This window comes from Cataglyphis hispanica, chromosome 16, assembly GCF_021464435.1.
Source record: "Cataglyphis hispanica isolate Lineage 1 chromosome 16, ULB_Chis1_1.0, whole genome shotgun sequence".
In the NCBI taxonomy this organism is placed as follows: Eukaryota; Metazoa; Arthropoda; class Insecta; order Hymenoptera; family Formicidae; genus Cataglyphis; species Cataglyphis hispanica.
Window position 1 is genome coordinate 1073311 of NC_065969.1, and position 15837 is coordinate 1089147.

General features: G+C 31.6%; 1 protein-coding gene across 1 annotated transcript in view; it reads right to left on the reverse strand.

Moving 5' to 3' along the window:
• Nucleotides 1-5120: 5120 nt before the first annotated feature.
• LOC126855610 (dual specificity protein phosphatase 3-like) overlaps nt 5121-15837 on the reverse strand; it is a 40020-nt gene continuing 29303 nt past the window's right edge. The window contains exons 3-5 of the mRNA XM_050603425.1: nt 7946-8133; nt 7311-7534; nt 5121-7226 (exon numbers count right to left, since the gene is read on the reverse strand). Of these exons, the coding sequence (XP_050459382.1) occupies nt 7027-7226; nt 7311-7534; nt 7946-8133 (612 nt within the window). The 3' untranslated portion in view covers nt 5121-7026. The remainder of the gene's footprint in view (nt 7227-7310; nt 7535-7945; nt 8134-15837) is intronic.

The following is a 15837-nucleotide window of genomic DNA, read 5'->3' on the forward strand; positions in this document are numbered from 1 at the left end:
GTTTATTCATGCTATAACTTTCACAAATTTTGAGATATCAATCTAAATATTTTTATGTGAATAGAATATCATTAATTTACTTTATATCAGGAATAATAAAATGATTTCTAGAAATATTTGTTTTTTTATAAAAATGTGCCTTACTCTCTCTTTCATTTTCTTAAATATAACATAAACTTCTTTAATAATATATATATATATATATATATATATATATATATATATATATATATGTTATTGTTAAATGTATCACTTATATATCTTATTCATAAAATTAATACTTATTCATAACATTAATAAAAATAGAAATACATAATTTTAATTTAGAACCTGTTTCAATTAAATAAATTTCAAAATTTACAAGTCAATTTGATCGAATTATTTTGTTGCTAAAGTTATCATTATTAAATCAAATAATAAATTAATAATGTAAATAATGTGTATATAAATAAATATATATATATATATATATATATATATATAGAGAGAGAGAGAGAGAGAGAGAGAGAAGCTTCCGCTTCCGAGAATTGGGTAGACGGAAGATGAAAACATGTGCTTGAGGAAAAAGGTAATTTAGTTGGTGTGGAGATGGAGAAAGAAGAGTGGGAAGAAGGAGCAGAAAGGGCAACGAGGAAAGAATAAGGGAGATTGGGAGAACTCATGCGAAGACAGGAGAATCAGCTAGAAGAAGACATCAAAGAGATCGAGGTTAGGAAGGCTCGAAGTGAGATCAGGGAGAGATCGACAGGATAGAAGATCGGCTCGAAGGATCAAGCAGAGAAGGATCGGCTCGAAGGATCAAAGAATCATCAAGATCAGAATCGAGATCGACGTCATGCGATCAGATCGGCGATCATCATCAGGAATCGGCAGTCAAGATCAAGATCGCATGGCATCAGAAAGATCAGCGATCGGACAGATGAAATAGGATCGAGATCGAGTCAGGAATGTCAGGATCGGATCGGAGAAGCATGGTCGAGGAAGAATGTAAGACGATGAAACAAGAGTGATCGGAACAGAGGCGTATGGAGATGGGAGAAGAATGCAAGACGGTGAAGCAAGGAGTGGTGAGAAGAAAGAGAGGGTGACAGCAACGGGCACTGTGAGAAACGAGAAGGAGCAAAATTAGCAAATCACGCGTCGAGTACAGAAGGCAGGCAGTCGCGGCACGCCGCAAGCGCCCGACGCGGCTGACGGTCTGACGGGTGATTACCACTGCATGAGTAGCTAACTATTTTATCTTATAACATAAAATAATGCTTTAAATAAAATTTTGGTAAAGAAGAAAATAGCCGCACCGCGCCGCGACTGCCTGCCTTCTGTACTCGACGCGTGATTTGCTAACTATTTTTGCTTGTAACTCAAAAATTACACTTCAATTCAAATTTTGGTAAAGGAAAAATCGTCTTAAAATTGTATCAGGAATACGTCATTTTACGGATGGAAGGTTGTTCCGGAACACCCTGTATATATTCATTTTTAATAATGGATGATTTATTAACGGATGATTAAATTTTTTCAAACATTTATTTGAGGAATGTCTCCTTCACAGAATCGAACATTGCAGTAAGAGATTATACGGAAATTACAAACATATACATTTTAATGGTCATATATAACTGATCATATATAACATACTGTTATATACTACTTTATAATAAAATTTTATTTTATAATATTGTCGGAAGATTAATAAAACCTTATTTTAATATTTTAGTAATATTACACGCAATTATTTCACTTTCCGCGTATGCTAAAAATATTACAAAATAAAAAAAATTGTTTAATATTAATAATTGAATTTGATGTTTTCATATATTCAAAATATTATTTATTTAATTTTTTACAAGAAATGTTATTACGCGCAGTATTCCAAAAACTTTACAAACAATATATATTATTCAACCGCTAGTTCGTTTACCACTATATGACGCGCGATGCATCTATCTCGCATTTGAGATTCAATTATGAGAATTATATAAAGCTTGCAAAGAACTGGAATAAGATTAAAAATATAACTTTAATGTAATTTTTAGTGGAAACTATTAAAAATGGAACTATCAGTCTAATTTCTGATACAATCCTAACAATAGGGAATTCAGATATTGGACTGATTTTTTCTTAGAAATCGGGCAGATAAATGTCCGAAAAAGTTAAAATCATCGTTTATTTTTTATTAAAGATGTAAAATTTTATATATATATATATAATTTTACATACAAATAAATAAATAAATATATATATATATATATATATATACAGGGTGTCCGATAATTCGCGGATTACCTTTTAAGGGAAGGTAGAGGATGTTATTCTGAATAGAAAAGTCCTGTACCATTTTGTGATTTTCTCAATATTTAAGAAAATATTAATTTTAAAGATCAGCCAACGAAGTGCCGCGAAAGCTCGTGGCGCGAAAATGCCTCCCACTGTCAATTGATACTCGGTCCGCGGCGAAGCAATGGGAGGAGCAGTTTGCGAGCATGCTTCGCTATGGCAACTGAAAAATACACACATAATGAAAAGATCACATACATAAAACGGGCGCGCATTATGTGTGTATTTCTTTGGTTGCCATAGCGAAGCATGCTGCAAACTGCTCTCCCATTGCTTTGCCGCGACCGAGTATCAATGCAGTGGAGGCATTTCGCGCCACAGCTTTGGCACTCGTTGGCTGATCTTTTAAAATTAATATTTTCTTAAATATTGAGAAAATCACAAAATGGTACAGGACTTTTCTATTCTAGCCTTGTAATCTTTATTATTTATTTATATCACATTATTATTTACATCTTCCTAACAACTTTATTTAACAACCTAAATAAAAATTTTTTAAAAATATTTCTTTTCTAATATTTTAAAAATTTAAAAATAATTAAAAAAATTTTTTTTTTAATGTAATTAAATAAAGCTGTTTTTACCATAAAACTTTTGTATAAAACATTTTTTGATATCTTGAATAGTTTTCAAGTTATATCGAGAAAAACATAGAGATGTTTTCACCTCTTAGAACCGTTTTTAGGCAGCAACTGAAAATTTTTTAATTTATCTATTGATCTCTCTTACATGTCTGTAAAGTTTCATCAAAATCAAAATTTCCTGGTTTGCGAGGTTCCCTTGTTAGTTGCATTTCTCACTAAGCATTTATAGTGAAATATATACTTACTTGCAAATCTAAGTGAATAAAGATACGTATTTGAAACCTAAAAGAATTTCCTATCTGATATAGATTTATAACAAATACAACTAAAAAAAATCGGACTCCAATATTTCATTTAGTTATCGAGATATTCGCCCTGTTACGTTTGAAACTTAGCACCTTACTTAAAGAATTAATTAAATAAATAAATTTAAATAAATAATTTACTTATTAATAATTTATAAATCTCAAAATTTATATGGAAATTAAATTTTTACTTTTTACTTCAAGCAGTCAACTATTTTCTATTGATTTACTCAGTTTTACGAACATCCACAGGACGTCCGTTATTCATAACTTCGAATGTCCGTATAATATCCGAAGAAGGATATAAAATGGACATCATTTCTAATACGCTATTATTCATAATTACTGCTGAGATAAATATTTAGAAATTCATAAAGGAGAAATTTATAAGCAAAAACAAATTTTAAATGCAGAATTTTAATTTATATATATATATATATATATATATATATATATATATATGTTACAAAATATCAATACTTTAAATTAAAATTTAATTGTAATTACAGTTTGGACTTTTGCATTATATTTATTTAAATAAATATTATATATTTTATAAATATAATTAACTGTAAATAATTTAATATAAAAAATTAAACATTTTATTTATATAGAAGTTAATTTTTCTTTTATTCTTAAGCAGATAATAAACCATTTTTACTCTTTCGGACAGAAGTCCGAATAAGATGAAAGTCGGACATTTATCTGCTATCTTCCCGATTTTTAAAAGATCAGTTTAATATCTTGAATTCCTCTGTATGGGAATCGTATTAGAAATTAAACTGATAGAAATAATTACAATTAAATGTTATTAGCCGCATTTTGCAGACTTTATATACGCTCATGATAAAAACTTGAATGCGGATATAGATAGTGAGCAGCGCGCTGCATAACAGTAAACGAATAAATTATAATCCGAATACTAGTTTCAAAAGGACTTCATTTGTGTGATTATAAGACATGTTCAAAATAACGTCTTTGGCTGGTCTAAAAAGATGTCTCTTAAAAATTATATCAATTATTAGCTATTGCCAAAACAAACAAAAAATTGCTTGAAATTTTGATGTCCAAGACCGGACATCCTCTGGACCTTCAAATATTGGCTATTGACAAATGTCCCAAATCGGATATACGATGGACGTACATTTCATGTCCATGGACGTACGTACATAAAATAGACATAAAATGAACGTCCATAAGACGTCCTGTGCTATGGGAATATGTATGTGAGCATGCATAAGTATATGATATGTAGACAAGCGTTGAGTGGAGAGTAGGATGCGACAGATAACAGGACGGACGGCATCGACGTGCATGATAACGTCGGCGTGATTAATCAGTACTCAATAATAACTTTTTTATTAAGTGTTACAGATCAAAATGGTAAAGAACTTTTCTGTTCAGTTAACTGTGCTTTACCCGCTCACGAACATTGGCACAATCTTTGCAGGACATCCTGTATATAGTTATTTTTTTTTTTTTAAAGAATGTCTATATATTTGTATATGAAATGTCTCACTTTGTACTGTGAGAGCGAGTAAGCAATAATTCCGTATGTTCATCGTGGTATATACCTCATTACACGCGATCGCAAAAGTTCTTAAAAAATGTCTACAATTTATTCACACTAAAAAAACCTCAGAAAGATAAAAAAAAGTATGCAAAGTTTACATAAAAAATTTCACTTATACGTAACAGAAAGTTGAAAAAATATTTACCTCTAATAAATTTTTACAAAAAGCAGTGAGATCACACTAAAAAGCCTCACAAAGATAAAAAAAGTACGCCAAGCGCAAAAGTATAAAAAATATTCCTTGTACGAAACAAAAATTAAAAAATATTTACCTCTAAAAAATAACTTATACAAAAATTGTTTTTTAAAAAATAAAAACCCTTAAAAAATAAAAACTAAATGGGAAATCAATAATTAAGCCAAGTAGAAGGAATTTAATTTGTGAAGATTTATAATTTGAAATAATATTTGTCATAAAATCAATCTTGCATTTATAGAAATATTATGGATTCTCTCAAAAAAATTAAAACGCATTTTATTTTTATTAAAAAATTATATTTATGTTTCAAATAAATATTTTGTATAATATAGAAAATAGCATTATTATATTACGGTTTTTATTAAAGATAATAAATCATAATATTACTTAATCCTTACTGCAATAATGTTGATCACATTAATCACCAATTTTGAATTTAAAAGTCCATGCCAAATATAGATCGATTTGTTTTAAAATTAATCATAATCTTAGCAGAAACCCGGGACGAAAGAGTTAATATTAAAGTGACATAAAAACTTGGCGTGCCTGAAATATAAATTTGCAAAAGATTATTAAAAATCATTATCAATATTAATAAAACTGTATGACTTATAATGCGACTCGGGCACGCCAAACTTTTATGTCACTTTAATATTAACCTCTTTGTTCCAGGCTTCTGCTAAGATTATGATTAATTTTAAAACAAATCGATCTATATTTGACATGGACTTTTAAATTCAAAATTGGTGATCGATGTAATCAACATTATTGCAGTAAGAGTTAAGTAATATTATGATTTACTATCTTTAATAAATCCATAATATAATAATGTTATTTTCTATATTATACAAAATATTTATTTGAAACATAAATGTAATTTTTTAATAAAAATAAAATGCGTTTTAATTTTTTTGAGAGAATCCATAATATTTCTATAAATGCAAAATTAATTTTATGACAAATATTATTTCAAATTATAAATCTTCACACATTAAATTCTACTTGGCTTAATTATTGATTTCCCATTTAGTTTTTATTTTTTAGAGGTTTTTATTTTTTAGGGAACAATTCTTTTATAATTATTTTTTTGAGATAAATATTTTTTTCAATTTTCACATCTGTTCAACTTTTTGTTGTGTACAAGGAATATTTTTTATGTACTTGGCGTACTTTTTTATCTTTGTGAGGTTTTTTTAGTGTGATATTTTATGTACTCATTTTTTATTTTTGTTAGTCTTTTTTTATATACTATAACAACACGCAATGCTGAAAATCTATTATTTGTATGCCAAGAATTCCTGCTTAAATTTTGCAGCATATCATGTAACATATCATGATATAATATAATATAGATATAACAATTTTTAATTTTCGTATTTTGTTTAAATTTTCCAATAATTTTGTTTTATATATTTTTTAGAATTAACAATAAGACGCAGTATATAAAATCGATTTTTAAAATTGTATACATAAATTTATGATGAAACATTATATACAAAATACATTTTGCACTGTAGTAAGTACTGTGTAAATACGATGAGATTAATAATTTCCGTTCGTTAATTTTTATTCGTATGTTTTGCCTCAAAAAATTATATTTTTTCATAAAAAATTTCTTAAATATTGCTTACATAGCTAAATAATACGTAGAACAAAATTGAAATTTATAATTCATCTCTTGAAATTTGTAATAAATATGAATTTGCAAATCAAAAGTATAGTTGACTCGCGACCAGTTATATAGTGAGACTATGACTATCAATTTACAAACTTTTTTTTTTAATTACTTTGTTTTGTATCGTGCCCTATTCTACTAATTACGAATATTATAATTTTAGTATACTTCTGTATTTTAATCGTAAAATAAAATTTATAGATTATAAATAGTAGACAACTACTCTACAATAGTTTTTTATGTTCCGGTTCTTGCGTGCTTACTATATATTTATCTTTATTTAAATATTTCACAAAATACAATATCATTTAATAATAAGATTATCATTTGTAACATCGATATTTCGCATATATTCAACGTAAACGTTGTCTGCGCAATTTATTATCCAACTCTGCTAATTGCCGAAGAAAACCATTATTTGGATGAATATCTCGATTTGTACGAACTAAATGCATAGCATCAGTTGCTAACATATTCTTCTTTATCATTAAATATGCAAGAACACATGTAGCACTGCGAGATATACCCTGCATGCAATGTACAAAAGCTTTACCTAAAGAAAAATAACGGATTTTTTATTTATGTAAATTAAATCACGTATGATCAAACAAAAAATATATAAATATGATTAAGTTACCTCCTAAAGATACTGCTTCATCAATGAAATTGGCTGCTATATAAAAATATTTATTGATATCTGCGGAAGGTAAATCTGTAACTGGCAAGCCAAGATATTTTATCGTTGTATCAGCGTAATAATTGTTATCTGTATTTACAAATCCATATCTTTTTCCTTCAGCAACATTCAATAAATGTGTTATACCTAACATTTTAAGATATTCCTTGTTTTTTGCTGTAACTCTGTAAAACATTAAAAAGTAAAATAAAATAAAAATATAGAATAGGACACTAATGATCTTAACCTTGACATATGTTAATAAGATAAGAACAAGTATTAAATGCGATAATCTGAATTTTTCAGAGTATAAATTTTATATTAATTATATATTTAAATATTTAAGTAAATGTGTGGGCGGAGAAAGGGCTCTGTCCCTCCTCATTTTTTTAAATCAAGTTTAGATTATCATTCTTGTTTTTACCATTCAATTTAATTATTAATTATTAATAACTTAATTATTAATGACTCTCATAAACGAGTTAAAATTTTTTAGATGTTTCTCAGAGTCATGACCTTGGTAACATATGTCAAGGTGAAGATCATTGAAAATGGGTATTCTATTCTATAGTTTTTTTACTTATTCCTATACTTACCCATCGCCAATATATATTCCAGGATATACTTCATCACAATCAATTTTTTGCTGAGCACGATAATATTGTAAATTATCAAAGTTAGGGTCAAATCCAGGTAATGGTTTAAATTCCAGCTTTTTTTCCGTTGTTGCCCAAATAACTAATGTTAATTGACGTTCTGTAGTTTCTCCTCCTGGTAATAGTAACTGAAAAAATTTAGGATATATAAAATAAATATTGATACGTATAATAGACAAATAATAAATTTTTATTTTTTCTTAATTTTTTTCTATAATATATTAAATATATAATTTAGAGAAAGAACAAGTTAGTCCATCTGATGAACTAACATTCACGAAATTTTACAATAAACCGATACAATAATTATTTTATCTGAATAATAATTTTGCGCACTTAATGTTGGAAAACTAAAATATTATTCAGAGGAGACAAAAAGACAATCAAAAGGTCGATGTGAAGTTAGCACCGCATATTCAAAAATCAAAAGTTTTATAGATAATTCTATTTGCACCCCAAATAGTTCTATAGTTCCTGATAGGTTTTAGAAATAGATCCGGCGAAAAACCTAAAAAAAATTGCATTTTGAAAATATGCCAACTTCCCATGACAACGCAAAATGCGAAAAATACCATTTAAATCATCGTATCTTATAGTTTTCGAAGAGTTCTACAGTTCCTGATGGGTTTTAGTAATAGTTCCGGCCTCTAAATATTTTTAAACAATTTTTGAATCTCAGAGCTGGCACCTCATCTTTCGCTAAAAGTGGCCAGAACTTTTTGATTTTTAGTTTTACGGTTTCAGGCCTTAATACTTATTGAATAGAACTCTTCGGGATGCCAACAGAACGCCGAAAAAAATTTACCACCTTGGCAATTAGAAATTTTCTAAGAGCGTATTAGTTTTACGACTTCGGACATTAATAATAATCGATAGAACTCTCCAGGGTGCAAACAGAATTCTCCATAGAACGCCAAAATTCCAAAAAAAATTTTACCCTCTCGGGACAGAAATTTTCTAAGAGCGTAACTAAAAGATGCCAGAACTATTTCATTTTTGGTTTTACGGCTTCGAATGTTAATAATAATCAATATAACTCTTCGAGATGCAAACGGAACTGTCATTAGAACTCTGAAATTCCAAAAAAATTTTCACCCTTCCGAACTTGGAAATTCTAAGAGCATAACACTAAAAGTAATCAAAACTTTTTTGTCTTTAATTTTACAGCTTCGCCCCTTAATACTTATAATATACTTAACATAAAATTATTAATCTAAGCAAAATTCGTTGGCTTGCTTTTTTACTTGCTGTTCAGAGAATTCTGGGGCAATGGAATGTATTGCAAGGGGTGTATCCCATTTGAACACGTAACTATTGGATACCGCTCGATTGGACACGCACTATTGGGCGCGTTTTATTGGACATTGCTCGATTGGACACCGCTCAATTGGACACCGCACGATTGAACACGCACATTGCACGATTGGACACTACACGATTGGATACGTACATTGCACGATTGAACACCACACGATTGAACATTGCGCTTTTAGGTCAGGAAATGAGGTTTTAACATAGATTTTACAACTTTCCACGCAAAGTGAGATTCAAGAAAAACCAATGTGTCTAATTTTAATGGTAATGGAACCTCCCCGTGGGGGGAGAGGCGGAACATACTATCTTTATGCATATATTTTTCAATGCAAAATGAGGTTCCACAAGGATTTACAAATTTGTTCAATTGTGCGGCGTCCAGTCGTGTCGTGTCCAATCATGCGGTGTCCAATCGTGCGGTGTCCAATTGTGCGATATCCAATCATGCGGTGTCCAATCGTGCAATGTACGTATCCCATCATGTAGTGTCCGATCGTGTCGTGTTCAATCGGGCAATGTGCGTGTCCAATAATGCGTGTTCAATCAGGCGGTGTCCAATCGTTACGTGTCCAAATGAAAGTCATCCTATTGCAAGTAGCATTTTATTAGTTTCAATTATAGAATGAAATTCAAATGCTATTTTATTTTAAATAAATTAAACAATTTATTTTACTTTTACTAAGGCCTATCTGCAATTCTTGCAATATGTGTTGCCTATTTTTAATAATTTCGATATATTATTTTAATCCGACAAAATTTTAATTCCACATATTTTATCAGAATCTAAAAAATTTGTAAAATTTTTATGTATCAATTTCCTATGGGTTGAGCGGCCTATCGGGCGCGTCTCCAGCCGCGGATAGGATGCCCAAGCGGGCGCGTTTTCGGGTTGCTCTTTCTGACTATCCGAATAGGCTAGCGATGGCTACAACTGGCCCCATGGACGTAAAACTCTGTCTGAGGCCAGGAAGGCTATTGTCGATTCCTCAAGCCAAGTTAGAAGCTATCGCGGCGAATGCTTCGTGGCACTGGGGATGCAGTGTCGTGAACGATGGGGCACCGGGCGAAATTCCAAAGTATCTCATGCGCATAGTCTTCATGCGGGGCTCTGCCTGGGCGGACTTCCGTTCCTTAGCTTCAAATGGGATCAAGCATGGATTCTGAATATCAAAAACTAAATTTTAATTATGGTCTTGGAGGAACTAGGGATGAAAGCTCGCAAAGGCTTCCATCTTCAGGGGTAGCGACTTCGGCTCCTGAATGGGCTCGTCAGGGCTCGGGGCTGCCATCGGTGAAGCAACGGCTTCTCGCGAGAGGAATCACTGTGAAGATGAGAAGAGGAAAACCAAAAGGAACAGGGAGATGACCTTAACCAAATCAGATCCCTCTTGGAGCTTTCAGAGAAACATCAAAGGATGGAGCCCGCCCCTCCTTCTCGAGGCACATCGGCAAAAGATACCGGATGGGCTCTGTAGATATCCTCCATCTTCGATGCAGAGGGTCAACAAAAGACCCAAAGCTCAGGCAACGGAGTCTTACGTCTCTGCTGCTGATCCCTTGGCAAGAGTGCAGGCCATTGTGCAGGAGAGCTATCCCGAACAGGCGATGTCTCTTGAGCAGTTGACCTTGCTGCGGGAAGCGGTTGTTGGTAAGCTGGCGCGCGAGGACACTGCCTTGTTTCACGAGTACTGCGGTACTGCGCATCGGTGCCATAATCATCAGGAGGGAGGATGAAATGGCGCTCAATTGACTCTCTAAGCGAATTGAGCACATCTCTCCTTGGAGGGTACCAAACTTAGAACAAATAGGGAAGGCGAAGACTGAAGGGGAAGACTGAAGGGCAGACTGAAAAGTGTCCAAAGGAAGTGAGAAAGAAAATCATAATTGCCTCTCTCTCGTGAGTAACTGCTCGAAAGTGCGCATGCTCGCCTGCCCATTTACTGACGCATATAAATATCGTATCTGTAGATATATATATCTCCACACTCAATCATATGTTTTTTTCTTTTTAATAAATAAATCATGAAAAAAATCAGAAAATAAATAACTGATAAAATGCATGAGTCAAAATATGAATAAACGAGTCAAAATGAATAAATAAAAAATAAATTAATCAATAGTGGGATTTAGCAATCGATGCATAAATAAATATATAATATATTACATATTTATAATATTTAATATTATATATTTATTATTTTTATATTATTATATATTTATTATAAATAAATATATAATTTTATATATTTATAATATATATTTATTTATGCATCGATTGCTAAATCCCAATATTGATTAATTTATTTTTTATTTATTCAATTATTTGATCGTTATATTTATACATCGATTTTCTTTTATTTGATTTATTTATTTATTCATTATCCATTTTATTATTTATTCATATTTACTCGTTTATATATTTTTATTCATTTCTTGACTCATGCATTTCATCATTTATTTATTTATTTATTTATTCTCTGATTTTTTGGGGAATTCCATGATTTATTGGGGAAGCTCCGTTTGCCTACATTCTCGATTGCCTACATCTTCTTTTGCCTACAATGTTTTGCCGACAATCCAAACCAATCTAATGTGTCTAATTTTAATGGTAGCAAAGCCCCCACGTAGAGGGTTGGGGTAAGGGGGGTGGAATACACTGTTTCCATGCATACACTTTTTAATGCGAAGTGAGGTTCCACATGGGTTCACAAATTTATTTTTTTTTTTTTGTAGATATGACGTTGTGTGTGTGCAATTTGTATGTGCGCAATAAAGTGATGTGTTTAAAACATTAATCTGATTTTCTTATTTTATGTGTGCAATGTGTATGTGCGCAATAAAATCATGTGTGCAAAACATTAATGTGAATGCTTTATTTTATGTGTGCAATATGTATGTGCGTAATAACGTCATGTGTGCAATGTGTATGTACGCAATAAAATCACGTGTGCAAAACATTCATACGAATTCCTTATATTATGTGTGAAATACGATTGTATGCAATGTGTATATGCGCAATAAAATCACGTGTGCAGTCTTTATGTGTACAATGAAGTAATGTGTGCAATATGTATATTATTGCCATGTTCGCATTTTTAATTTTTACATGTGTGCAATAATGCTTGTAGACAATCGGAAATGTCGGCAATCGAAACTGTCGGCAAAACGTTGTAGGCAAACGAAGCTGTAAGCAATCGAAAATGTAGGAAAACGGGACCTCCCCGATTTATTCATTAAAAAGAAAAAAGATATACATGATTGATTTGTGGAGGTATGTATATCTGCAGACACGATGCGTGCATCAGTAAATGGAGAGCATGCGCACTTTCTAGCAGTTACTCATGAGAGAGAGGCAACTATGATTTTCTTTTCTCACTTCCTTCGGACATATTTTTCTAAGAGAAAAGTATAGGCATTCCCCTTCCAGTACTATATGTTTTAAGGTGCCAAGCTTAGGGTGATGAACTTGGACACGCTTCAAAAGCGGACAGAGTGACCGTCTGGGTTCTGAATCCTCCGATGCCTGCAGCAGCGGCCATATTTGCTGACAGTGTCACGTAGGTCATTGTCATTCGTGGTTTCTCCAATTGTGGCGTTGAAGTCTCCTAATATAGTTATCTCCTGACTTGGTAGATTTCCAAGAATGTCTTCCAATTCTGCATAAAAAGCAGTCATTTTTGCATCGTCTGCCTCGCTGGTTGGTGCATATACTTGCACTAGATTTATATTCGCAGGTCTCGATTTAAAACCTACTACTATAATACGCTGATTGTGCGATATTCCCTAACAGTGTTCTTAAAGAGTTTATTGACTATTACTGCAACACTGTTCCTCGATCGGCTTTCATGGCCAGAGTAGAAGATCATGTTACCACTGTTACATGTAAAATTACATATAAAATGTTCATGTCCAAGCCAATGGATTTCATATAGTCCTATTATGCTGCTACTTCTTTTTCGATAATTGCCAACTTTCCAGCCTCCACGAGTAGTCCACGAAAGTTTCAGATACCGATTCTTTGAAGGTTCCATAATTTTATTCCAGAAGTTGTGTTTCTATGAGATGCCTGGTTTCCTACATCCGCATGGCCGGTCGCACATTTCACACCACCAGGCCTAAATCCTGGGTGGCGCCTATTGCTAATTGGATCGCCAGGCGTTCATTCATTATTATTCCATTCATACCTCATAATTCTTCTTGAGGCAAAATAACGCAGTGGGGCCCCGCTTCATTCTGCGAGTAGATGGAATGATACGATATATGCTGGACGGAATAAGGAAGGTGGGACGTGGTCTCTCCAAAGAAAAGATGAAATGAGGAAGAGCCACGGCTCGCGTGTGCAGGGTTGCTTCCTTGAAGTAGCTCTGTCCTACCGGAATAGTAGAAGAGTAGCTACTCGTTATATTCTTTATATAGAATAATTTTATCATATTATAATATTTCTAATTTCTCGGTATAAAAATGTTTAAAGTATTTGTGTAAATATCTTGAATCATTTAATATAACATAAATTATTATTCCATATTAATTATAGTGGTATCATATAGATAATCTCTTTTTAGCATTTCATTTGATACATAACAAGTACGTTCGTATTTAGAAAAATATCGTCCTATCTCATCATGATAGATCCATTTTGTTGAAAAATATATTGATATATTGTTTTGTGGTACAATATTGGTTATTGTCACAGAAAATTATGTTGTATGGTTTATGCACCAAACACATAAAATCTATACAATTCTCAACATTTTTGCATGACATATTTAGACAATTATCCGACATGGTATTAAATATAATGCCATTCTGATTCAAGATTGAAATAATTGTGCCAACCAACTATAGCCCCAAAATGATTTCTATTATTGCCATTATATTAATGGTATACGATCGTTCCAATTAAAAATTTTACTTTTGTCGATCTTTGTTCTAGTTTTCCTTTTTTTATATTCACATTAGGTTTCCATTTTATAAAGTCTGTGAGATTTTCCTGTGCTCTTTCTATCCACATGAACAGCTATTTTGAATAAAAATTTATAGGAAAAATTTTAATTCAAATTGTATGACATTTCTAATAGATAAAAAGTTAATAAATGATTATAACAAAAATGTTTATATATAAAAATAAGGAAAATAATAACACAATTCAAGAAGACTATTTTTGTGAAATCAGATAATAAGATCTTAAAAATCCATTTAATCGCCAAATTGTTATTATTTACTTTTGTTAAGTAAAACAATTCAAATTATAATAAAACAACTTCGAGAGTTTTATCTAAATTATTTTTATTTTGTTTAATAAAAAAAAATATATATTTTGGTGATTAGATCAATTGTATCCTACAGAAATCATAAAAAAAAACAAAGCGTAAAAAGTACAAATTTTGTTTCGGATTAGTAGGGACAAGATTTTTTAGACCGGTAGCAACACTCCGTATTCTGTCTCATTCAATACACATAAACCGTGGAGCCCATTGAGTCTCTTAATATTAAGAATCTATTAATGAAGAATTGTTAATAAATTATATTGAGCGAGTCAATATAATTTATTAACACAAAGTTGCTCTAACGTAACACTGATTTACCGAAGAGTTAAATACAAACGATTCCTCGCAGAAATTGGTTCTCTGTAATTAGTTACATGCTTTTCAATTCGCGGTTGCAGTAGTAGAAAGCACTTATAATAGAGCATCAAACTTTTCCACACTTATATGGCAATATTGAAAATGTGCAACTTGATCACCAAGACGCATTTCATTTATAAGACATTACCTTGATTATCACCTTGATTAATTCGTTCACGGATAAGCCTCACCTAATAACGTCTATTTCTTCTAGCACGCTATTTATGATAAACATATAGTAAAAATAATATATAGTAAAAATAATATAATAAAAATAGCAGTAATTTTTGTCGTTAATGTAAAAGCTCTAAATACTTGTTATCACTTATTTTGTCTTCAAATGTCTAGTCAATTATTGTCAAAAGTTTTCAGATTATGTTATAGACATTAAGATCGATGCTATCGCTTTCAGTGTGAAAAGCGACGGTTCTTATAGACTTGCAGCATTTAGCGCTTGCTGCTCGCTACTTGACGCGTCCTGAACGCGTTTGAACATACCTTAATTTGGTTTGGCGGCAGGTGTTTCCGACGCGAGTCATAACAGTGACCGTACAATGATGACCGTACAATGGTCGGATATTTGATCATTTAAAAAAGAATGTAATGCGTCTTTGCCCTTATCTGGCAAAGTGAGTTCCTGATTGCACACATTATAGATCGGACACAACAATATTTCCCAATCGGACACAGACCCGATCGGACACAGGTCCAATCAGACACAATCCCAATCGGATACAGATCCAATCGGACAGTTCCGATTGGACACATACTATTGCAATCGGACACAAGCTCAGTTGTTTCTGATGTGAGAAAATTAGGCGTAAATTAGGCGTAAACCCAACTTCGGGAAATAAAAAAAAGTTCATATACGACAACACTTATCAGTACATAGAT